Here is a 26,011-nt window from a genome sequence, read left to right as displayed (position 1 = left end):
AATGATAATTGTGTATGACGAGATGCTCAGCCAAATCTTAGAACAAAGCACACAGAGGTTTCCACACTGCTGGTGTCTTGGGGTGAGGTGGGGGAAGAATACATTTCCATAAATCATACTGTTTCATAGTGCTACCCACTATCATCCTTAAGTACCTCATCCAACCCCTCTATAGCACCGGTATTTAATCTCACCAGGAATTTCTTTCCGTGCGTTTTACAATATCACAGCTGTGTAGGCTATTACGCGTCCATTATTTTAGCTGAAATAGGCCAAATTGCAGATATGCTGTCCTATAAGCCTGAATGGAAGATTTAGCTGAGAAACGGAGCATAGCATCGCCATTCCAAAGCTCCTCTAGCTGTGTTTAATGGAACTGGCACAATGCCGCTTAAATCCTGTACTTAAAGCAGGTGGGGGGAATGAAGATACAGGCTATGCCTTCGCTGGCTGGTGCAAACTGCCACGGCTCTGCTACCAGACAGCTCGAACCGAGGTAAGACTTGGCAGAAGTGCCTCGCTCTGTGTTCGTCTTAATCAGGCCCGCCGCTCCTGTCTTTATCTCCGGCACAGAGCGTACCTCTTCATCTGGGCTGTGAAAGTTTCCTTCTCTGTAACCAGCTGTTTTTCCAAGTCGTTCTGTGTATGTCTTTATTTGTCCTTCAGATACAGGTTCACACAGAGAGCAGTTGCATAATGAGAGTCACGCACTGCTTTCCATTATTGACCAGTGAGGAGTCACTTCGACCATTCTTTTCGACGGACACAGCCAATCGTGTCTGTGTGGGCGCTCAGCCGGTCGATAGCCAAATAGCACACATACATCATCCAGGCAACACAAAACAGGTCTAAACATTAAAGGATGCAATTCAAAGAACGCCAAGCCTCATGATGATGCCAAAGCAAAAGATTAGAAGTTTGAATTCATCTAAAGCAGGGGTGCCCATACTTTAGTGGCTTGAGATCTACTATTTTCAGTCGACACGTCATCGCGATCTACTTTTTAAAAGGTTAGCTTTTTTGAATGCGCTTGAGTTGCCTATATTAATATTCAGAATCACAGGGCAAGCTACTGAGAAATCACACTAACCTTATTCTGGTGATTTGCACTGAATGGTGTCAGCAGGTTTATGTAGTCTAGACAATAGCTGCTGATAACATTTCTCAAGCAGCTTCCAAGTGTTCAAACACTATATTGCTAAAAGTATTCGCTCGTCTGCCTTCACACGCACATGAACTTGAGTGACGTCCCCTTCTTAATCCATAGGGTTTAATATGACGTCGGCCCACCCTTTGCAGCTATAACAGCTTCAACTCTTCTGGGAAGGCTTTAGGAGTGTGTTTATGACAATTTTTGACCATTCTTCCAGTAGAGCATTTGTGAAGTCAGACACTGATGTTGGACGAGAAGGCCTGGCTCGCAGTCTCCGCTCTAATTCATCCCAAAGGTGTTCTATCGAGTTGAGGTCAGGACTCTGTGCAGGCCAGTCAAGTTCTTCCACACCAAACTCGCTCATCCATGTCTTTATGGACCTTGCTTTGTGCACTGGTGCACAGTCATGTTGGAACAGGAAGGGACCATCCCCAAACTGTTCCCACAAAGTCGGGAGTATGAAATTGTCCAAAATCTCTTGGTATGCTGAAGCATTAAGAGTTATCAAGACCAGTCTTTGACTCCAGAACTGCTTTGATTCTTTTTTAATTAATTTTTTTCTCTAGAGTTTCAAAGGCTTCAAAAGGATGTTAAAAAATGGCAAATAGGGTGGCAACAGAATGCACTTAACTTTATTTAACAATTATTAAATTATTTATGGCAGGATGTATGATGGGATTGTCATTTTCAAATATGGGATCATTATCAGCAATTAGTGTCTGTACCAGGGTGTGTGTACATAATCCTGTAAAATTACCTCACATTTGTTGACTGTTACACAACCACACAAAACAATGACTGGACGTAAAGATTTAACCAAATTCTGCTTAGCCTAACCTAGTGAGCTGCCTTACTGCCTACCTAGTCAGCTGCCTCAGTTGAGAAGATTCTAATAAAACATCAAACTCATAAGGCAGATTATTTAGACTACTTAAGCAGCAATTAAGGTGATTACAAAGCTAACACAGTTAGCCTCAGCCCATTGATACCAGTTGCGAGTTTTCCAAACTCAGTTACCAGAGTCGTATTTTTAGCTGCTTTAAACTTCGACACCTTGGACATTTTGTCTAACCGATTGCTAGTGTAACCGAGCGTCTTAAGAGTTTGCTGAGTTTATAAAGTAAGAAGCAAACTTTACATAGACAAACTATCAGAAGCAGAATACTTTACTGGCTTCTTTTGAGGCATAGCACAGACTACAGACAGATGATCACGTGTGTAGAGAAGCACACTTTTCCATTGACTATGGAATCCACAAAGTGACAAAATCCACTTGTAAACACATACATCAAACATTGTCAACACACCACAGAAAAGTCTGTTACACTAACTTAATTGCCGTATGATTACTAGCAACGCCTCATATTTCATATGCTACGAGAATGAAAAATGTTCAATTTAGGGATGTAACGATAAACCACAAGACAATTAAAAAAATCGATGCTTTTTTGGCACGATTTAAATCGGTAATTCAAGAAAAACTAATCGATATTCACTTTTAACAGCAAAGGGCACTTGCGCTAGCCGCCTCGCCTGGTTGCCAAATCGGGCTTAATTCAAAATGAATGAAAATTCTAAAGTTGCGGTGGTGATTTGTGCCTGACCTGGCAACCCTGTCACGACACAGTTTTAGGAAAATGGCGACTTTATTTGTATTTTTCATTTACTTATATAGTGTGGGATTTGTTTTAAAATTCCATTTCAGTTTTTTACACAAAAAGGGAAATGTGCAGCATTGTTTTGATAGTTTGATTGTTTTTTATTTAGATAAATAAAAGATAAGCACTCAATTTGTCTGCAATTTCATCTTGTTTAAAAAAATCGGGAAAAAATCGTATCGTGAACTCAGTATCGTGAATCGTATCGCATTGTGGGTAGAGTGTATCGTTACATCCCTAGTTAAATTGCTAAACACAAACATTAAATTTTGAATTTCACAACAAATTGCATATTACACGGGAAACGTCTCATTTCACGGTCCGTGACACGATTTTCACTGCCGTGAATTAGGCAGGACCTTAATCAAGTGACTACTTGATAATAACAATTTTTTTCTTCTTTCGGCTACACCCTCATTAGGGGTTGCCAAAGCAGATATTTCTGGTCCAAATCCCAGATTTGGCTCAGTTTTTTGCACTGGATGCTTTCTGGACTTGGGACCGTCAATGAGAGCTTACTGACAATTGCACCCCCAATGGCTAGGACTTGGTAATGACTAATACACACACTACACGATTTTTGCCCTGATTTTCGCTCGGCGACTGGTCGGCGATTGATTTTCCAGGTCGGGAGCAACTCAGCGTTCGCTCGGCGATCAAAGCTCGGCTCTCAGTCGCTAAGTGTGAACTATCCAACAACTCGACCCGACCGGCTCGCCGAGCGCTCGGCGACTGGATTGAGTTTTCTAGCACGCCAGATATCTGATCTCAGACGGGCAACTGGGAATGAGTGACATGTCGAACAGCCAATGAGAACACAGGATACAGCGTGAGGGGAAATGCAGGAGAGGACAGGGGACAGGGGCTTAATTAATATAGTTTATATCAGGATACACCGACACACACACGTTTTTTACAGTATTTCTGATTTGATCGTCCTCTACAAAACATAATACCCACGCTGCATTGCAAAACTTACTACAGAACAAGCCATATACTGTTCGTGTTGCCAAATCCACTCAGATTCATTTATTTTTCCTCCTTGATATTACGCTGCACATCAGCGCACAAACCCTGTGATCTCTCTCTACTTGTTGACGTTCATTTTTTTGGACGTGGTATCATTAAACTTCTCGTCACTTCTCACGTGTGTTTTTGTAAAAAAAACTAAAAAAAAAGAAAGAAAGAAAAAAGAAAAAAAGGGAGACCAGAGAAGCTCGTCTGTGATTCCAGTTAATGATGGATCGTGTAGTGTGAAACCCCCTATCGCCGATCAGTCGTGTAGTGTGAAATACACACCGACTGAAAGACTCCCGAGTACAAGAGATTCAGTCGTATAGTGTGAACTGTACAGCGACCTGACGACTTGGAAAGTCATGTAGTGTGAACTTGGCATAACTGGTAATAAATCTAACTGATTCATTCATTGCTGCTGTAAACATAAACGTATATATGGTGTTTCCATTATTTTGTCCACCACCTGTAGATGCATATTAATGGTCAGGAATGGGTAATGGTATTAGAAGACAAAAAACATTTTACTGATGTCTATCTGACATCAACTACTCATCTTTTATCTTTCTCGCTTCATCTCTTTCGCTGCTTATAAAAGGTGTAGGAAAGTCAACCCGAGACCGGTGTGATCCATTACTCAAATTTGTATAACACACTTCCTGTGCCAAGCGATTTATTATTAATATCAGAGAGGAGCTCTGACTCTTCATTCACTATTTGGCAAGGTCTTTGTAATAAGTTCAGACCTGCTGTGTAATAGGGCACATCTATTATCAGGCAATATTAAGCTTTCAGTACCTGCTGAGCTTAAAGACTTTCTCTCTGCGAGGAAGCGAGTGTACTAGTGTGCATGTGCATGCTCAACACTATTAATTGCCTCCAAAGCGCTAGCCTTACTTGCTGAAGTTCACAAGACAAAAAAGTATTTTAAACAGAACGTTTTGTGAGATGTTGATGTGATTGTGAGTCACTGTACCATTTATGTTTTTCTCTTCTTTGTTATTGTTATTCTGTAGCAGCCCAGGCAACAGGTGTACTTTCCATGAAGGTGAGTACATCCGCTACTGCAACAATAGCATTATTGATTTTAATACTGCAGTGCTAACTTTTGGGAATGAAAGCCCCAGTCAGACCAATTACATGTCTGCCTGAAATTACATTTCTTTTAATAAAACTCACAGCATTCAGTGATTGTACATGAAAACCATCTGGTGTAAATAAGACGTCTGGTTCCTCTCAAAGTTTCTTCCTGTTATTTTTTTATTTATTTGATTTTTTTATTATTTTGTTTATGGATTTTTCCCCTTTTTCTCTCTTTTAGGGTGTCCAATTACCCGACTGAGTCACGCTTCCTCTCCACTAATGCCAACCCACGGCTCTGATTAAGGACAACGAGCTAACCCACGCCCCTCCGACACGTGGGCAGCAGCCGTATGCATCTTGTCACCTACATTTGACGAGTGCAATGCGGATCAGCACTGTGTACAGAGAGACACACCCTGACAGCACTCTTTTCCCGTCTCTGTGCAGGCGCCATCAATCAGCCAGCAGAGGTCGTAATTGCATTAGTTATGAGAGAGTCCCTATCCGGCTTTTTAATATCCCACCCTCCTATATGAACAACAGGCCAATCGTTGTTCATGTGGCTGCTCAGTACCCAGCCGGCAGGCAGAGCTGAGATTCGATACAATGTATTCGAGATCCCAGCTCTGGTTCCAGCGTGTGTTTTTACCGCTGCGCCACCTGAGTGACCTTCCTGTAATTTTAAGGGAGTCTTTTCTTGCCACTATCACCCTTGGTTTGCTCAACAGGGGTTTTTGGTCTGTCGCTCCAGGATTTTGTAAAATTCCTTTGAGACAATGTCTACTGTAAAAAGCGCTATACAAATAAATTTGACTTAACTTGACACCCAAACCAAGTGCAGTAAAACAACAAACAAAATTCAAATGTATTAGTGTCAAATTTGCAGAAACACTAAGTATATATCAATGTACCAGCTTTACGAAGTAATATTACCCTACCTGACTAAAGATCATTCAGTAACGATGTAGCAACATGGTTAGCAAAAAGCCAGAAGCATCCATGAAATACATGCGCTTCATTACTTAAGTACCGTCCTTAAGCTAAGTACTGATAACAGTTAGACAATACATTTTAAATACATAAGACTTCATTCATTTATTCATTCATTCAGTGTCTGATTCACCACAGCTTTAGCCTGATCAGGGTCTGGTTCACTGGGCAAAAGTCAGTAAACACCCCAGAGAGGTCACACACACACACACACACACACACACAGAGACACACTCACACTTAGGGCAATTTCTAGTAGCCCCAATGGACTGCATGTCTTTGGGTTTGTGGGAGGAAACCAGAGCACCTCGAGGAAACCCACAAGGACACAGGAAGAACATGCAAACTTCAGACAGGAAGAACTCACTGGGAATCAAATAGATAGATAGATAGATAGATAGATAGATAGATAGATAGATAGATAGATAGATAGATAGATAGATAGATAGATAGATAGATAGATAGATAGATAGATAGATAGATAGATAGATAGATAGATAGACAGACAGACAGACAGACAGACAGACAGACAGACAGACAGACAGTTGGATAGATAGATAGATAGATAGATAGATAGATAGATAGATAGATAGATAGATAGATAGATAGATAGACAGACAGATAGATAGATAGACAGACAGTCAGATAGATAGACAGACCGTCAGATAGATAGACAGACCGTCAGACAGACAGACAGACAGATAGATAGTCTCTAATTTATGTCTCTATATTACGCTTTTGAATATGTCATGTCATGCTGACCCCTGTCCTCCAATACATAATAATAAGTGATTATCAGATGAGATCTGCAACTACAGATAAGCCGAATCGATTTCACTGTGTGCACCCTGTTGTTCTAGAATACATTTTATTGTTTTACACATTTCACTTTATGATGTGGTGTCTATTACGTCTAGTTATTATATACAGTAATCCCATTTACTACAAATCAGTCTATGAATATGATAAACTAGTGTAGAAGCTGACCAGACAGCAAGCAGACCTTAAATCAATAGGAGAACTAATTAGCTGTGTAGGGCACTCGGGTGGAGCAGCGGTAAATATTGTCAGCCTACTACCGACGGTCGGGCGTCTACGTACAGTCACGACTGGCTATGTCTGGAAAGAAGCCTGTGGCAAATTGACGTCCTGTTCTGGGTGTGTTACTACACTGCTCGTTGTGATTCTGGGAAAACCAGAACTTTTTGCACTGCAACCCTGATCAGGATAAAGCAGAGCTAAAACATGACAATGAAATAAAATGAGTTTAGCTGTGTGGGACTCCAAAGGGGGAAAATCCAGAATTAAAGAAGTGCTAAATTAGTATGCACGCAAGCATGAGATTTTATGTAATAATACCCTACAAACTACACTGCATGACAAAAAGTATGTGGACACCCCATCATATTATAGTGTACAGTTAACCATGTAATGGTCTCGCCAAGAAAATAATGTTTAAAATGTATTTCTTTGTATTTCTTAGTTCCTTGGGACTATACCAACAACAAACAATAATATTTTTTACTAGTGCACACAGTATTTTTTTTAATAAGCCTCGAGTTTAACACATCAACCTAAGAGTAGATACTGCCCAAACAAGGTTATTTAAATACAGCTTATTTTTACCCAAGTATTTAGAATTAGCAGCCCAATAAAGGGTTGAGGTGTTTTTGATACACTCGTTGTTAACAGGTATAAATTATACAACAATCAGGCATAACATTAAAACCACCTCCTTGTTTCTACACTCACTGTCCATTTTATCAGCTCCACTTACCATATAGAAGCACTTTGTAGTTCTACAATTACTGACTGTAGTCCATCTGTTTCTCTACATGCTTTTTTAGCCTGCTTTCACCCTGTTCTTCAATGTTCAGAACCCCCACAGGACCCCCACAGAGCAGGTATTATTTGTGTGGTGGGTCATTCTCAGCACTGAAGTGACACTGCAGTTTTTAAACACCTCACTGTCTCTGCTGGACTGAGAATAGTCCACCAACCAAAAATATCCAGCCAACTGCGAACTGTGGGCAGCGTCCTGTGACCACTGATGAAGGTCTAGACGATGACCAACTCAAACAGCAGCAATAGATGAGCGATCGTCTCTGACTTTACATCTACAAGGTGGACCAACTAGGTAGGAGTGTCTAATAGAGTGGACAGTGAGTGGACACGGCATTTAAAAACTCCAGCAGCGCTGCTGTGTCTGATCCACTCATACCAGCACAACACACACTAACACACCACCACCATGTCAGTGTAACGGCAGTGCTGAGAATGATCCACCACCCAAATAATATCTGCTCTGTCCTGACCATTGAAGAACAGGGTGAAAGCAGGCTAAAAAAGTATGTAGAGAAACTGATGGACTACAGTCAGTAATTGTAGAACTACAAAGTGCTTCTATATGGTAAGTTGAGCTGATAAAATGGACAGTGAGTATAAAAGCCAGGAGGTAGTTTTAATGTTATGGCAGTTTTATCAGTGTATGTCTACAACTTTGTGGCAATCTTTTAGGGAAGACCCTTTCTTTCATAGTCTTGCATGATTATGCCCCTGTTCACCAAGTGAGTTCCATTAATATTCAATCAGCTTCAAGTGGTTTAGTGGTTCTGTGTATTCCAGAACAATGCCCTAGGTTTGTATTTCCATATAGTTTTGGCAATATAGAGTAGTTGGTTGGGTTTGCCTGTATGTTAGGGTGATCGAACGTCCCCTTTTTGCTGGACATGTCCTCTTTTGTGGACCTAAAAAATGCATCCAAAAAGCTGACACGTACGTGTCAGTGTCAAATAAAGGTGCCAGTTCAGCAAAAAACACAAAGTCTTAATCTATTCTAAATTAGTCTGGTATAACTGCAGCCTGAAAGCTAAAACCAGACCCCTGGCTGTTAACATTAATTAAGCATGGCAGTTCATAATATGGTGTTACTTCACTGGTGGATAGACTCACCGTGAAGCCGGGGGCGCAGACGCAGGCTCCGGTGACCCCGTGGCAGTCTGCTCCGTTGGAACAGTGGCACGGCAAGCTGCAGCCTTCACCGTAATAGCCTGAAGGACACGTCTCATTGCAGTACAGGCCAGTCCACCCTGCTACACAGGAGCATTCACCTGATAGAGGGTGACAGCTGAGACAGGGACGGAGGGGTAAAGACATGAGGTGAGAGAGGTGGTACAGAGAAAAAAGAACAACACTTAATGTTATATACAACTGAGTGCAGAAAGTTCTATCAAATACAGAACACAGAATATTATTTAATAGTGGGAGAGGATAGATCTTTTAGGATCTGGTCACACTTGTTATGTAATGGTCTTCTAATTTATGGAATAATATACTGTATTATGTTCATGTATTAAAATCTACATGAAATAAAGAAAGAATTAACCTTTTATTAAATTTTTTTTCTATATTTTATGTGTTTTTTTTCCATATTCTCCCAATTTAGAATAGTCAGTTTGTCTTCCACTGCTGGGGATCCCAGATTTTTTTGCAGTTGATGTGGGTATATTGCTGCTCATGCCTCCTCTGACCCGCACGCAGCCCTTAACGGAACCCTTTTCCACCCATGCACTCTGCACAGGCGCCTCTATCCACCAGTCAGGGTCCTTACACAGCGTTTGACGACCCCGCCCACATATTCCGGTCATCCCTCCCTGCAGGCACTGCCAATTATGCCCGCTAGAAGGACCCCCAGTTTTCAACCGAGGAGTTCAGAATCTTGGCACTGGTGTGCTAGCGGAATATCCCGCTGTGATGGGTCGGTGGGTAGCACTGTCTCCTCACAGCAAGAAGGTCCTGGGTTCAATTCCCAGATGGAGCGGTCTGGGTCCTTTCTGTGTGGAGTTTGCATGTTCTCCACATGTTTTTATGGGATTTATCTGTGTCTATAGGAGCTCCGGTTTCCTCCCATAGTCCAAAGACATGCAAGTGAGGTGAATTGTAGATACAAAATTGGCCGTGATGGTGTTTGACATTGAACTTGAACTGATATAGAATTGGGGGAAAATTCATTACTCCCTGAGAGCGGGTGGTCTGCTCAGATCACACCAAAAGCACAATGGAAAAACGCGAGGCAAAGCAATATAAAACCTGGTAGAGGGGTTGCACTGGGCACACACACACTCTCACACACATTTACATTTTCGGCATTTAGCAGATGCTTTTTTTAATCCAAAGTGATATACAGTACCATGACAGTATATTGTCTAAGCAATTGAAGGTTAAGGGCCTTGCTCAAGGGCCCAACAGAGACAACCTGGCAGTGGTGGGCTTGAACCAGCAACCTTTCAATTACTAGTCCAATACCTTAACCGCTGGGCTACAATTGCCCTCACATTTACTTAGGGCAAAACACACTCTGCATGTCTTTGGACTGTAGGAGGAATTGAACGTAAGTCCTTCTTGCTGTAAGTGTTATAACCCACATAACCCACATAATTTCTAAAGTAAACAAACATCCTCTGCAACTGTCTTATTTCTTAGAGATCATCAATTATTTTGGTCAAGTAGCAGTCGCACTACACAAGAGGGTGTTGTGTTCTGCAAATGTATTCTAGCCCCGCACAGCATCACCTTATTTCCCTAATGAGCTTCAACTCTTAACAAGGATAAATTTAATTAGTGGAAATAGGTAGTGTGCTGCACGACTCTAACAAATACCTGCAGAACCTGCAGAAGATAAACAACACTGTTTCAAAGAGTGATGGATATTGTCTAGGTTCTCAGAGTAATTTAATATGGTCGAGGTATTAACGGTGATTAGGAATGTTAATTATCAAACTAATCACCAAAACCAGTGGTAAAATAAATATAAAATCATCATATAATAAGAAAAAACAAGTATTCAACCACCATCATTCAGTGGTTGAATATGTTCACATACAAAATGCAAATAAAATAAAAATTCTGTGTTCCTTACATTTACTTTGACTTTTATTTGATTGCAGACAGGATAAATCTGAGATATTTCATGTTTTGTCTGCTCAACTTCATTTCATTTGTTAATAAACCTCCATTCCTGCATTTCAGGCCTGCAACACATTCCAAAAACAGTTGGGACGAGGGCAATTTACGTGTAGTAATGAGGTGAAAAAACTAAATAATGATATGATTCCAAACAGGTGATTGTAGTCATGGTTTGGTACAAAAGCAGCATCCAGGAAAGGCTGAGTCTTTAATAAGCAAAGATGATCAGAGGATCTCCAGTTTATCAACAAATGTGTGAGAAAATGATTGAAATGATTAAAAACAATGAACCTCAAAGAAAGATTGTAAGGGATTTGCATATTTCTCCCTCTACAGTGCATAATATCATTAAACCATTCAAGAAATCTGGTGGAATTTCAGTGTGTAAAAGCTAAGGGCGCAAGCTTAAGCTGAACGCCCGTGATCTTCGGTCCCTCAGACGGCACTGCATCAAGAACCGCCACTCAACAATAGCTGATATAATCACATGGGTGAGGGATTACTTTGGCAAACCTTTGTCAAGCACTACAATACAGAGTTACATGCACAAATGCCACTTAATACTTTACTGTGCAAAAAAGAAGCCTTATGTTAACCATGTCCAGAAGCGACGTCAACTTCTGTGGGCTCTGAGGCATCTAGGATGGACCATCGCACAATGGAAACGTGTATTGTGGTCAGATGAATCAGCAATCCAGGTCTTTTTGGAAAAAATGGATGCTGCGTGCTCCGGACCAAAAACGAAAAGGACCATCCAGACTGTTATCAGCAACAAGTCCAAAAGCAAGGGTCTGTCATGGTATGGGGCTGTGTCAGTGCCCTTGGCAAAGGTCATTTACACTTCTGTGATGGCAGCATTAATGCAGAAAAGTACATCGAGCTCTTAGAGCAACATGTGCTGCCTTCATGACGTCATCTTTTCCAGGGAGGTCCATGCTGTCATGCTGCACACATTACAAAGGCATGGCTGTGGAAGAAGATGGTATGGGTACTGGACTGGCCAGTACTGGACTGAATGTGTGGAGAATTTTGAAATGGAAAATGTGACAACGACGACCCCGTACTGTTGCACATCTTAAGACGTGTTTGCAGGAAGAATGAGACAAAATAAAAGCTGAAACACTAAATCACTTGGTCTCCTCGGTGCAAAGGAATCATGTGGTGAAAAGGAATGGCAACATTACAAAGTGGTAAATGCTTTACTGTCCCAATGTTTTTTTGGAATGTGTTGCAGGCCTGAAATGCAGGAATGGATGTTTATTAATAAATTAAAAGAAGTTGACCAGACAAAACATGAAATATCTAGTAGTATTAGTATTAGTTTTTAATAGTATAATAGTGTAATAGTATTATGTAATAGAGCCTAAAACCATTGACATTTTAATGTCGTTATATGCTGGTTAACAGTTAACGGTTTAATCTCTTGCTCATAACAGTCAGTTATTGGTTAAAAGAATGAAGCAAAGTTTGCTTTCCCAGCTGTGATTCTGACAGTGAGTGGTGCACTTTAGAGAGAGTGCTCACCTGAGAGTATTTGTGGCATTACAGGGGCAGTACTTGTCACAGATGAAGCCGTATAACCCTGGAGGACAGAATCTTTCCTGGCAGTGAGGTCCTTTAAATCCCGTGTCGCACAGACACGCGCCGTTGATGTGGTAACACTTGGCTCCGTTCTGACAGTCGCAATTGAGGGCGCACTGCTGGCCGTATGTGCCGACAGGGCACTCCTCCTGGCACCTGGCACATTAGACACAGTTTTACAAAGAGAAAAGGATCTTGCCACACTTAGACACATTCCTAGCGATACCCAAAGACAAGGAGCCTATTAGGACAACATAAAACAGGGTCGGGCAAATGTAGAGGTTGTAAGTCAGAGTGCTGCGGTGTTTGCTATTACTCGTGCTCGACAGTGAGTTAGCGTTTCAGATGAAGAGGAGCGAGGTGAATAGGCACAGCAAATCGACTTTAAAAGAGAAGACTTTTAGAAAAAAAGTTGAATTCCTTTGAATCTTGGCAGAGCATCATTCTCGAGTGTCCAAAGAAGTCATTAAGAGACAGATAAATAGCTCAATTAAATTATAAAAAGGACTTAGCTATGTTTCGCATTTAAATTACAGCGGCATCAGCTGTAGTGAAAGATATGTTAATGCACAAAGGACCTGGAGGGGGAGAATTGGTGTGGGGGTGCCCTAACAATCTCAGATCATTCCTGTTGGGTTAATTCACCTGTCACCGAGCAAATAAACGAGGGCAATTTTGCAAAATATGAGAGAAAAAGAGGGGCTTTTTCGGAGAGCGTTTTCATCCCGCAGACGAGCGCTTTAGCTGGCTAATAAACCATCAGGATGTCACAGGAAAATAAAGAGACGCAGCAGTTCCAATTGACTTTTAATACAGATCCACTAGCGGCAATTGGTGCTCAGAAACCAGAGCAGGAAGCCAGAAGTGGCATTGATAGACACAGTAGGATTGGATTAAAATGGACCCAACAACACAGCAAAAAATACTAATGAGACACGACACATGTACCAACCGATCTGTATCATTTATACACGAGACATGACGATAAATACCCTCTTAACCTTGATACGAGAGGCGACATGATGAGAAAAGCACTTCATTCTGTGGTTACTATGTCATTTTATTTATGATATTTTGCTGTTGTGTTATTTGCACAGAAATACAACATGTAAATTACAGCTGTGCCATGATGCATGCTTGTTGACATTCAGAAACCTTGAATAGAAGAACTGGGCAAGAGGGGGTGTAACAATACACAAATATCTTCAGAAAATTGGGATATTATGAAATCAGGATATTATATAATATTACATAAGTAGGATAATACCACAATACCTTTCAGCACAAATGTATTATTTTACAGTGGTACCTTGGTTCTGGGACTGGCGTTGAGTTTAAAATGCGTTAAAATGAGTTTCAAGGTATTTTTGCCCATATGGATGTATGGGAAACCTGTTAATGCGTTCCAAGGTCCTGTAGAACTGCATATATTTTAGGCTAATGTCAAATAATGGGGTTGTTTTTGACACTTATAACACAAATTTAATATGAAAAACACTGAAATACAATTAAAAACCAATAAAAAATACAATAAAACCTTCACTTTATCTTTACTTCTTTATTGTTTCCTTATGCTTCTTAATTGTGGAGATGGTTGATCCTAGAATACCGTATTCCGTTCAGTAAGGGCGCATTCACATGAGAAGCTGCAAAATAGCTTTTGCACAGACTGTGCTGTTATTTCTATGAAGTGTGGAGGTGCACAAATCTTAACGTGACTAATTGTACTAAAACAACAAGTGAGGAATTTCATTAGTAAAGAGAATTTTTAAGCACTAATAATTAAAAGAGGTTTAGTGTTCCTATGTCATTCTTTTAATACATTAAGTTTAATACATTAATTTTTTTTTTTAACAATAAGCATTTTAGACCCGGAAAAAAAAAAAAAGAATCCTGAGCTGTAACACAAGTTTAAAAGTGAAACAGAAGAAAAATCCAGCTAAACACAGATACATGTGGAGCTTTCAGAGTGAATTTGACGGTTGTTTTACACAAATGCAGATTCGTCTCATACGCGCACTTGATGACGTTTTAATGCACAGCTTATGCCAAGTGCTAAATAAAGCGGCTGTTCATTGTTAAGGGTACACATTTCTCGACTAAGGGCGTGGAGTTTCAAAGATATTGAGTTTAGGGGATAGGGGAGGTTTAGGTTGAGTTACAAGGTACCACTGTATTTCTTTTCTAACTGCCACTTTATCCTGGTAAGGGTAGCGTCATTTCTGGTTACACTGGCAGGAAGTCATGTCTGTCTGCATTGCTAAAATTCGAACCCGGATCTCAGTGGTGATACCTGCAGCCACCCTGGCTACTATAGTGACAACTGTAAATGCTGTAATACCCAATGTATATAATACCCAAACTTTTAACGAGTACTGTACTAATGGTGAAGTGATTTTGTGTTAAAACCCAAGTGTACCTCCGACCGGTGTAGCCAGCCATACACTGGCACTGCCCGGTGATGTGGTCACACAATCCCCCATTGCGACATGAGCAGTCCTTGCTGCAGTTGATGCCGTACTTTCCTAATGGGCAAGGCTGAGCACACACTGACCCCTGCAGTAAAAAAAGAGAAAGAATGTGTTTAAGTGTTGGAGGATTAATCGAGTGATTCACACAAATCTAATTAAAGCTATTACTTAGAGCCTCCTCTTTAACACAGACATTATACAAAACCAGTATTAATGACACCAGAAACTTCACCTGGTTCAGTTTTATTAGTAATAATGGACATTGTTGCTTTGAGATTCTTTGCAGATTTGTTTTAGCTTAGATTAACACATGTGCAGTACCTTTTAAACTCTTCACAAAGTTTCTTCACCCCTCAAGCCTCATCAATTGTCCCCTGATCTCCATTCTGTCCTTACTCTTACTACCTTTCTATTTCCTTTTGTACGAGGGGTCTTGAAAAAGTTTCAGCACTTTAATATTTTGGCTGAAAACAGTGAGGGTGGGAGGAGTAGTAATTGGTCGTGTCTGAGAGACCGAGAGAGATCTTATTGTCTGGATTTATCTGATTTCCTCCTTTGTGGACACTGAAAGAAGCTTTAAGGAGAAGAAGATTTTCATGTGATGTTGATGTGAAAGCAGCGGTGCATCACTGGCTACACACTCATCCAAAAACATTTTTTAATGCTGATGGCATTAAAAAGTTGGTACGACGCTGGTAAAAATGCATCGGAAGGTGACTATGTAGAAAAGTGATGTAATTTGTTTTTAAAAGTGTTGATAAATGGCACCCAGGTGGCGCAGTAGGATATGCGGGGTCTTCAATCGCTGAAGACAAATTGACTACACTAAGTTGGGAGAAAAATGCATAATATATATATATACCGTATATACACACATATATACACTGCCTGGCTAAAAAGGCCATCAGGGAAGAAAAAATCCATTGATGGAATAACCTGGTCGTTCAGTATATTCAGGTAGTCAGCTGACCTCATTCTTTGGGCACATAACGTTGCTGAACCTAGACCTGACTGACTGCAGCAACCCCAGATCATAGCACTGCCCCCACAGGCTTGTACGGTTGGCACTAGGCATGATGGGTGCATCACTTCTGCCACCTCTCTTCTTACCCTGATGCGCCCATCACTCTGGAACAGGGTAAATCTGGACTCATCAGACCACATGACCTTCTTCCATTGCTCCAGAGTCCAATCTTTATGCTCCTAGTAAATTGAAGCTGTTTATGCCGGTTAGCCTCACTGACAAGTGGTTTTCTTAAGGCTACACAGCTGTTTACTCCCAATCCCTTGAGTTCCCTTCGCACAGTTCTACTGGAGTTTTTCTACAATTTGATTTCACCAAACGTTTAAGTGATCGCCGATCACGATCATTCAAGATTTTTTTCCGACTACATTCCTTCCTCGAAGATGATGTTTCCCCACTGTGCTTCCACTTTGTAATAATGTGTTGGACAGTTCTTAACCCGATTTTAGTAGTTTCAGCTAAATCTCCTTAGATGTTTTCTCTGCTTGATGCATGCCAATAATTTGACCCTTCTGAAACAGATTAACATCTTTTCCACAACCACAGGATGTGTCTTTCCACATGGTTGTTTAACAAATGAGAAGCTACTCACTGCATCAGTTAGGGTTAAATAACTTGTTGCCAGCTGAAACATAATCACCCATGCAGTAATTATCCATTTGCTTAGTTAAATCCAGGTGGTGACCTTTTTTTGGCCAGGCAGTGTATATATATATACAGGTCCTTCTCAAAAAATTTGCATATTGTGATAAAGTTCATTATTTTCCATAATGTAATGATAAAAATTAAACTTTCATATGTTTTAGATTCATTGCACACCAACTGAAATATTTCAGGTCTTTTATTGTTTTAATACTGATGATTTTGGCATACAGCTCATGAAAACCCAAAATTCTCAAAAATCTCAAAAAATTAGCATATTTCATCCGACCAATAAAAGAAAAGTGTTTTTAATACAAAAAAAGTCAACCTTCAAATAATTATGTTCAGTTATGCACTCAATACTTGGTCGGGAATCCTTTTGCAGAAATGACTGCTTCAATGCGGCGTGGCATGGAGGCAATCAGCCTGTGGCACTGCTGAGGTGTTATGGAGGCCCAGGATGCTTCGATAGCGGCCTTAAGCTCATCCAGAGTGTTGGGTCTTGTGTCTCTCAACTTTCTCTTCACAATATCCCACAGATTCTCTATGGGGTTCAGGTCAGGAGAGTTGGCAGGCCAATTGAGCACAGTAATACCATGGTCAGTAAACCATTCACCAGTGGTTTTGGCACTGTGAGCAGGTGCCAGGTCGTGCTGAAAAATGAAATCTTCATCTCCATAAAGCTTTTCAGCAGATGGAAGCATGAAGTGCTCCAAAATCTCCTGATAGCTAGCTGCATTGACCCTGCCCTTGATAAAACACAGTGGACCAACACCAGCAGCTGACATGGCACCCCAGACCATCACTGACTGTGGGTACTTGACACTGGACTTCAGGCATTTTGGCATTTCCTTCTCCCCAGTCTTCCTCCAGACTCTGGCACCTTCATTTCCGAATGACATGCAAAATTTGCTTTCATCCGAAAACAGTACTTTGGACCACTGAGCAACAGTCCAGTGCTGCTTCTCTGTAGCCCAGGTCAGGCGCTTCTGCCGCTGTTTCTGGTTCAAAAGTGGCTTGACCTGGGGAATGCGGCACCTGTAGCCCATTTCCTGCACACGCCTGTGCACGGTGGCTCTGGATGTTTCTACTCCAGACTCAGTCCACTGCTTCCGCAGGTCCCCCAAGGTCTGGAATCGGCCCTTCTCCACAATCTTCCTCAGGGTCCGGTCACCTCTTCTCGTCGTGCAGCGTTTTCTGCCACACTTTTTCCTTCCCACAGACTTCCCACTGAGGTGCCTTGATACAGCACTCTGGGAACAGCCTAATCGTTCAGAAATTTCTTTCTGTGTCTTACCCTCTTGCTTGAGGGTGTCAATGATGGCCTTCTGGACAGCAGTCAGGTCGGCAGTCTTACCCATGATTGCAGTTTTGAGTAATTAACCAGGCTGGGAGTTTTTAAAAGCCTCAGGAATCTTTTGCAGGTGTTTAGAGTTAATTCGTTGATTCAGATGATTAGGTTAATAGCTCGTTTAGAGAACCTTTTCATGATATGCTAATTTTTTGAGATAGGAATCTTGGGTTTTCATGAGCTGTATGCCAAAATCATCAGTATTAAAACAATAAAAGACCTGAAATATTTCAGTTGGTGTGCAATGAATCTAAAATATATAAAAGTTTAATTTTTATCATTACATTATGGAAAATAATGAACTTTATCACAATATGCTAATTTTTTGAGAAGGACCTGTATATATATATATATATATATATATATATATATATATATATATATATATATATATACAGGGGTTGGACAAAATAACTGAAACACCTGGTTTTAGACCACAATCATTTATTAGTATGGTGTAGGGCCTCCTTTTGCGGCCAATACAGCGTCAATTCGTCTTGGAAATGACATATACAAGTGCACAGTGGTCAGAGGGATTTTAAGCCATTCTTCTTGCAGGATAGTGGTCAGGTCACTACGTGATGCTGGTGGAGGAAAACGTTTCCTGACTCGCTTCTCCAAAACACCCCAAAGTGGCTCAATAATATTTAGATCTGGTGACTGTGCAGGCCATGGGAGATGTTCAACTTCACTTTCATGTTCATCAAACCAATCTTTCACCAGTCTTGCTGTGTGTATTGGTGCATTGTCATCCTGATACACGGCACCGCCATTGGATGCACATGGTTCTCCAGAATGGTTCGGTAGTCCTTGGCAGTGACGCGCCCATCTAGCACAAGTATTGGGCCAAGGGAATGCCATGATATGGCAGCCCAAACCATCACTGATCCACCCCCATGCTTCACTCTGGGCATGCAACAGTCTGGGTGGTACGCTTCTTTGGGGCTTCTCCACACCGTAACTCTCCCGGATGTGGGGAAAACAGTAAAGGTGGACTCATCAGAGAACAATACATGTTTCACATTGTCCACAGCCCAAGATTTGCGCTCCTTGCACCATTGAAACCGACGTTTGGCATTGGCACGAGTGACCGAAGGTTTGGCTATAGCAGCCCGGCCGTGTATATTGACCCTGTGGAGCTCCCGACGGACAGTTCTGGTGGAAACAGGAGAGTTGAGGTGCACATTTAATTCTGCCGTGATTTGGGCAGCCGTGGTTTTATGTTTTTTGGATACAATCCGGGTTAGCACCCGAACATCCCTTTCAGACAGCTTCCTCTTGCGTCCACAGTTAATCCTGTTGGATGTGGTTTGTCCTTCTTGGTGGTATGCTGACATTACCCTGGATACCGTGGCTCTTGATACATCACAAAGACTTGCTGTCTTGGTCACAGATGCGCCAGCAAGACGTGCACCAACAATTTGTCCTCTTTTGAACTCTGGTATGTCACCCATAATGTTGTGTGCATTGCAATATTTTGAGCAAAACTGTGCTCTTACCCTGCTAATTGAACCTTCACACTCTGCTCTTACTGGTGCAATGTGCAATTAATGAAGATTGGCCACCAGACTGGTCCAATTTAGCCATGAAACCTCCCACACTAAAATGACAGGTGTTTCAGTTATTTTGTCCAACCCCTGTATATAACAGTAAAAACTCTTTAAGAACCCTCGTATTATTATTGCCCTTTATATTTTGCAATGAGACTTACGGTCCATCCAGCTGGGCAGGAGCACTCTCCAGTGATATGGTGGCAGGTTCCGCTGTTCTGACAAGGGCAGCGCTGCTCACACTGGGGCCCGTGACTGCCAGAGGGACAGCGCACTCCACAACTGGCACATCAAAAGAACAAAGATTCACTCAGACCCCTTGCAACAAGAAATGCACATCATTTGGGAAAAAAAGTGTCATTAATATTATTCTGATTTTAAAAAGGGTAAAAAGTTACTACTTGGCTAAAAGTATGATGACAACTGAGGCTTCTTTAAACTAAAAGCTTTAGGTAATTTAGCTAACTGCTAAGAGGTACATAAAATCAGGACCCAGTTATGCCATCCACATAAACACACGTTTGTAGAACTGGCTGTATTAAATAGCTTACAGACTACTTTAAGTGAATTATATAAATGGAATTCATATAATTCAATGAACTTTTTGGGTCTGTCAGAAAACCTAGTGAGCTCTATACATAGACAGCATTTTACAGCATCCTACGCACTCTCCCAGGAGCAAGACCTTGGATGCCTTAAAATGCTGCTTACTGAGGTGCCTTAATTCTAAGCGATAATCCGACTAAATGATGAGGGAGCATCCGATGCTTCTTCAACGGTGAAGGCAATCCCAGCATTCAGTGTGGCACAACTTTTTTCTCCCTTTTTCTTCCGATTTAGCTTAGCCAATAGGTCTTCCGCTGCTGGGGATCCCGATTGCGTTCGTGGAGAGTATATTTGCCTGCTCCATGCTCCCTCCCTTCTTTTTCACCCATGCTTCAGAGGATTTGCACATGAGGATCGTCTACTTCTGCGCAGGCTCTTTGATCTGTTAACCAGGGTCCTTGCACAGTGTTTGAAGACCCTGCCCACTTATTCCGGCCTTTTTCCCCACCCAGCAGACTCAGTGGCCAATTTTGTCTGCTGCAGGCACCGCCAATTGTGCCTGCTAGATGGCGCCCAGTCAACCGGTGGCAGAGCCGAGATTCGAACAGGGGTGTTCAGAATCTCAGCGCTGGTGTGCTAGCGGAATATCTTTTTTATCTAAAAAAACTACAAATTAGGCAGACAAATGTTTTTTTTATGTAAATAAATTCTCATTGATTTTAATTGTATAAAGATGTACAAGTGTCATTTATTTGCAAATTCAGGCTTGTCAGTGACAGTTTAACTGTTTTTGAAACATTGAGGGGTATGTTAGCTGGCATGCTAGTGGGTTGTGTCGCCTCCGCCCAGTGGTTTGAATAGCCTGAGGCTAACTGTTTTACTTTAGTAAGCAAAAACTTCGGTGATGCAATTGGCGTATTCGCTGTCTAAGTAGTGTGTCTAAATAATCTGCCCTAAGAGTTTGATGTCCTGTTAGAATCCTTTCTAGGTGCCGCTCAGGTGGCGCAGTGGAAAAAACACACGCTGAACACCAGAGCTGGGATCTCGTATACATCTGAGCGGCCACATGAACAACGATTGGCCTGTTGTTCAGATAGGGGTGGGATATTAAAAGCCAGATAGGGTCTCTCTCTCATAACTAATGCAATTACGATCTCTGCTGGCACCTGCAATTACGATTGATGGCGCCTGCACAGAGACGGGAAAAGAGTGCTGTCAGGTTGTGTCTCTCTATACACAGTGCTGATCCGCATTGCACTCGTCAAAGTGTAGGGGACAAAATGCATACGGCTGCTGCCCACGTGCCGGAGGGGGCGTGGGTTAGCTTCATTCTTCTCAATTAGAGCGAGGATCGGCATTGGTGGAGAGGAAGCGTGACGCAAATGGGCAATTGGACGCGCTAAAAGGGAGAAAAAGAAGAGAAAACAAAATATAAAATATAAAAAAGAATGAATCCTCTCTAGGTAAGCAGTAGGCACCAAGGCAGAATAATAGGTTTTCAGACAGACTCTTTAGATTTGGTAGATCAGCAGTGACAGAATCATATCCTTCTGCCTTGCCAAATCTGCCTAATGGCCGTTAATTTGCTGCAGGTGAAAGTGTTCCTATTTATTTTCGACTCTTCTACTAGTAACCTGGTATTTGTTTTTTAACTCTGATTTTGTGCTTAGTCTTAGCCCGGTTTTCTTATCTATCTCTGGGAAATCAGTCGGTGTTACGACCCTTTGTAAGCTGCCCCAGAGGTGGCATGAAGGCCATTTTCCGGAGCTGGCCCCACGCTGGGCACAGGCTGCAACAGTTGGGGTGCATCCTGGGCTTATTTTTAATTGGCTCAGTGGCAAAGTGCAGCCTGCCCTGTTACAACTTTTAAAAGCAGCTAAGCCGTGAGGTTGTAAGCAACTCTGGGTCAAAAATAGGACAAATTTATACACAGTACACAAGTGCATATGTCACTACTGGTCACTACAGATTTTCAAAATGTATCTGAAGACAATGCCAATATATAGCAGCCACAACATTAAAACCACCTGCTTGTTTCTTCACACACTGTCCATTTTATCAGCTCCACTTACCATATAGAAGCACTTTGTAGTTCTACAATTACTGACTGTAGTCCATCTGTTTCTCTACATACTTTTTAACCTCCTTTAACTCTGTTCTTCAATGGTCAGGACCCCCACAGGACCACCACAGAGCAGGTATTATTTGGGTGGTGGATCATTCTCAGCACTGCAGTGACACTGACATGGTGGTGGTGTGTTAGTGTGTGTTGTGCTGGTATGAGTGGATAAAACACAGCAGCGCTGATGGAGTTTATAAACACCTCACTGTCCCTGCTGGACTGAGAATAGTCCACCAACCAAAAATATCCAGCCAACAGCACCACTTGGGCAGCGTCCTGTGACCACTGATGAAAATCTCGAAGCAGCAGTAGATGAGCGATCGTCTCTGACTTTACATCTACAAGGTGGACCAACTAGGTAGGAGTGTCTAATAGAGTGGACAGTAAGTGGACATAGTATATAAGAACTCCAGCAGTGCTGCTGTGTCTGATCCACTCATACCAGCACAACACACACTAACACACCACCACCATGTCAGTGTCACTGCAGTGCTAAGAATGATCCACAACCTAAATACTACCTGCTCTGTGGTGGTCCTGTGGGGGTCCTGACTATTGAAGAACAGGGTGAAAGGTTAAAAAGTATGTAGAGAAACAGATGAACTACAGTCAGTAATTGTAGGACTACAAAGTGCTTCTATATGGTAAGTGAAGCTAATAAAACGGACAGTGAGTGTAGAAACAAGGAGGTGGTTTTAATGTTATGGCTGATCAGTGTATAGCAGCCACAAGATTAAAGGCTGCTACATAAGTAAAGATGGACCAACGATATAATAATAGATGGAGTGTTGGATGTCCACAAACTTTTGGCAGGTAGTGTTGACATTATAAGGTGGTAATACAATTATGCAGAATCATTTAAGTACTCCAGAAGCTCATATACGTGTATATATACTTACACAGCACCCATATACCCTGGAGCGCAGATGCACTCGCCAGTCTCATGATGACAGGTGGCACCATTAAGACACTGGCACTGCAGCTGGCACCCCTTGCCATAGTAGCCGTTTTCACAGGGGTCCTCGCAGCGCCAGCCCTGGTACCCGTCCGTGCAGACGCAGGCCCCGGTGATGGGGTTGCACAGGGCTCCATTCTGGCACTGGCAGCGATTACTACAGTGAGGTCCCCAGTAGCCACTCTCACAGCCTGGTACACAAGAATGAGAGAGAAGAACAAAAGGAACCCAGCATTTAATAGAGCCATGAAACTTTAGACATAAAAGTATATCAGGTACTTTACATAGTGGGATCTCGTTTTACAGTAATGGTTTAATCAAAGGGCACAAAGTTATTAAATCTGCAGTAAAACCTACAGCACACAAAAGCTACAGCATTTGAAAAATGATACTATAAACATGAACCGAGTCGAGTGAAATATTCGAAAAAGTACAGTACCAGTCAAAAGTTTGGACACACTTTCTCATTTCTGTGTTTTTTCTTGATTTTTTTTTAATTTTCAACATTGTAGATTAATAATGAAGACATTCAAACTATGAAGGAACACATATGGAATTATGTAGTAAACAAAAAAGCGTTAAACAAACCAGAATATGTTTTATATTTTATATTCTTTAACCCTTTGATGCACAACCTGGGTCAAAAGTGACCCAACTGAGTTTTTATTTTCTATATCTTTGCAATAAATTAATTTCGTCATTCAAGCTTCCATGAATTCCTCAATTAACTTGTTTTTGATTATCACAAATCCTTATTTCAGTTTTATATTTTTTGCTTTTTTAATAAAAATCATTTTTGTATCACTACCCTCCTAATGCACAACATGGGTCAAAAATGACCTTTATGTATTTACTATGGAATTTGACAGGAACTACTGACATTTGTAAGTGTTTGTAGTCAAAAACATATTTACTGATCTTTTGAAAGACAACCAAAGATTAGGCTCTTGAATCTTGAATATGTCCAATACTATTTGCTTGCTAGCTGTTTACATATTCTAGTATAGATAGCTTTCATTAGCTAAGACAGTAAATACATGAATAACTGACTAATGTGCATATGAATATATTCTTGAATGGATGAATATGGGTCATTTTTGACCCATGTTGTGCATTAGAAGGGGTTTGCTTAGCTTGTGCATCAAAGGGTTAAAGTAGCCATCTTTTGCTTTGATGACAGCTTTGCACACTTTTTGGCATTTTCTCAATCAGCTTCATGAGGTAGCCACCTGGAATGGTTTTCAATTAATGTTTGTGCTTTGTCTAGAGTTAATTTCTGGAATTTCTTGCTTTTTTAATGTGTTTGAGACCATCAGTTGTGCTGTGCAGAGGTAGAGTTGGTAAAATATAAAACATATTTTGGTTTGTTTAAAATTTTTTTGTTCACTACATAATTCCATATGTGTTCCTTCATAGTTTGGATGTCTTCAGTATTAATCTACAATGTAGAAAATAAAAATAATCAAGAAAAACCACTGAAGAGAAGGTGTGTCCAAACTTTTGACTGGTACTGTATATACAACTGATTATCCTAAATATAAGACATTTCACACACTAAACTCCACCAGCTCATGTGACAGTACTTCTTCATCTGAGCCATATCCCAACATACTTGAACCTAAGCTGCAAACACTTACACCGACCAGGCATAACATTATGACCACTGACAGGTGAAGTGAATAACACTGATTATCTCTTCATCACAGCACCTGTTAGTGGGTGGGATATATTAGGCAGCAAGTGAACATTTTATAATTTTATCATCAAAGTTGATGTTTTAAAAGCAAGAAAAATGGCAAGTGTAAGGGTTTGAGCGAGTTTGACATGGGCCAAATTGTGATGGCTGGGTGGTCCAAGGAAGGAACAGTGGTAAACCGGCGACAGGGTCATGGGTGGTCAAGGCTCACTGATGCGCGTGGGGAGCGAAGGCTGGTCCGTGTGGTCCGATCCAACAGACGAGCTACTGTAGCTCAAATTGCTGAAGAAGTTAATGCTGGTTCTGATAGAAAGGTGTCAGACTCCATGCCTCGAAGGGTCAGGACTGTTTTGGCAGCAAAAGGGGGACCAACACAATATTAGGAAGGTGGTCATAATGTTATGCCTGATCTGTGTATTTACCTGAACTATACACTTTTGTAAATATAACAACTATGACACACCTCAGTCAATGCACCCAAACACATAAGCTGTAAACATTACCTTAGACCTTGTCTATGCACCTTGTCTATGCTTATTTATCTAAATTTATTTATTTATTTATTTATTTTTCCTCCCTATTGTCTTTGCACTATTGTCTTTTATGTCTGCACTGGAGATGTAACCTGACAGTGTTTTGTTATACTGTTCAACTATGTATTGTAAAATGACAATACAGTTGAACTAAATTCTGAATTAAAGAGCCTCAGGTGGCACATCAGTGAATTGATCTAGTCCACTACTGAGGTGATCCAGCATTACTATCGGCCGGTTGGGTGTCTACATAAGTACATAAAAGGCTATGTCTAAAAGGGAGTGGCAGAGGCCTTGCTATGGAATGGCGTCCAGTCCAGGGTGTTGATACATTGTGCCCAGTGATTCTGCAGTAATTGGACCCACTGTGACCTGACCAGGATAAAGTAGTGATAAAACATGCTATGGATTGGTGCCCAGCCCAGGTTGTTGATGCGTTGTGCTCAGTGATTCTGAAAAAAATGGACCCATTGTGACCCTGACCAAGATAAAACAGTGATAAAACATGATAGGCTATGTCTAAAAGGGGGTGGTCAAGGCTTTGCTATGGATTGGTGTCCTGTCCAGGGTGTTGATGCATTGTGCTCAGTGATTCTGCAAAAAATGGACCCATTGTGACCCTGACCAGGATAAAACAATGATAAAACATGATAGGCTATGTCTAAAAGGGGGTGGCG

The 26,011-nt window shown here is 41.3% G+C and overlaps 1 protein-coding gene across 1 annotated transcript in view; it reads right to left on the bottom strand.

Moving 5' to 3' along the window:
* The window catches only part of megf11 (multiple EGF-like-domains 11), a 257,142-nt gene that overhangs the window by 85,491 nt on the left and 145,640 nt on the right, over nucleotides 1-26,011 (bottom strand). The window contains exons 6-10 of the mRNA XM_063004150.1: nucleotides 23,050-23,296; nucleotides 19,644-19,764; nucleotides 14,864-15,000; nucleotides 12,388-12,600; nucleotides 8,851-9,025 (exon numbers count right to left, since the gene is read on the bottom strand). Coding sequence (XP_062860220.1) covers nucleotides 8,851-9,025; nucleotides 12,388-12,600; nucleotides 14,864-15,000; nucleotides 19,644-19,764; nucleotides 23,050-23,296 — 893 coding nt within the window. The remainder of the gene's footprint in view (nucleotides 1-8,850; nucleotides 9,026-12,387; nucleotides 12,601-14,863; nucleotides 15,001-19,643; nucleotides 19,765-23,049; nucleotides 23,297-26,011) is intronic.

The sequence above is a fragment of the Trichomycterus rosablanca genome, chromosome 11 (genome assembly GCF_030014385.1).
Source record: "Trichomycterus rosablanca isolate fTriRos1 chromosome 11, fTriRos1.hap1, whole genome shotgun sequence".
NCBI classification, from domain to species: Eukaryota; Metazoa; Chordata; class Actinopteri; order Siluriformes; family Trichomycteridae; genus Trichomycterus; species Trichomycterus rosablanca.
The sequence above is the reverse complement of the archived record's forward strand: the minus strand, read 5'-3'. Positions and strand labels throughout refer to the sequence as shown.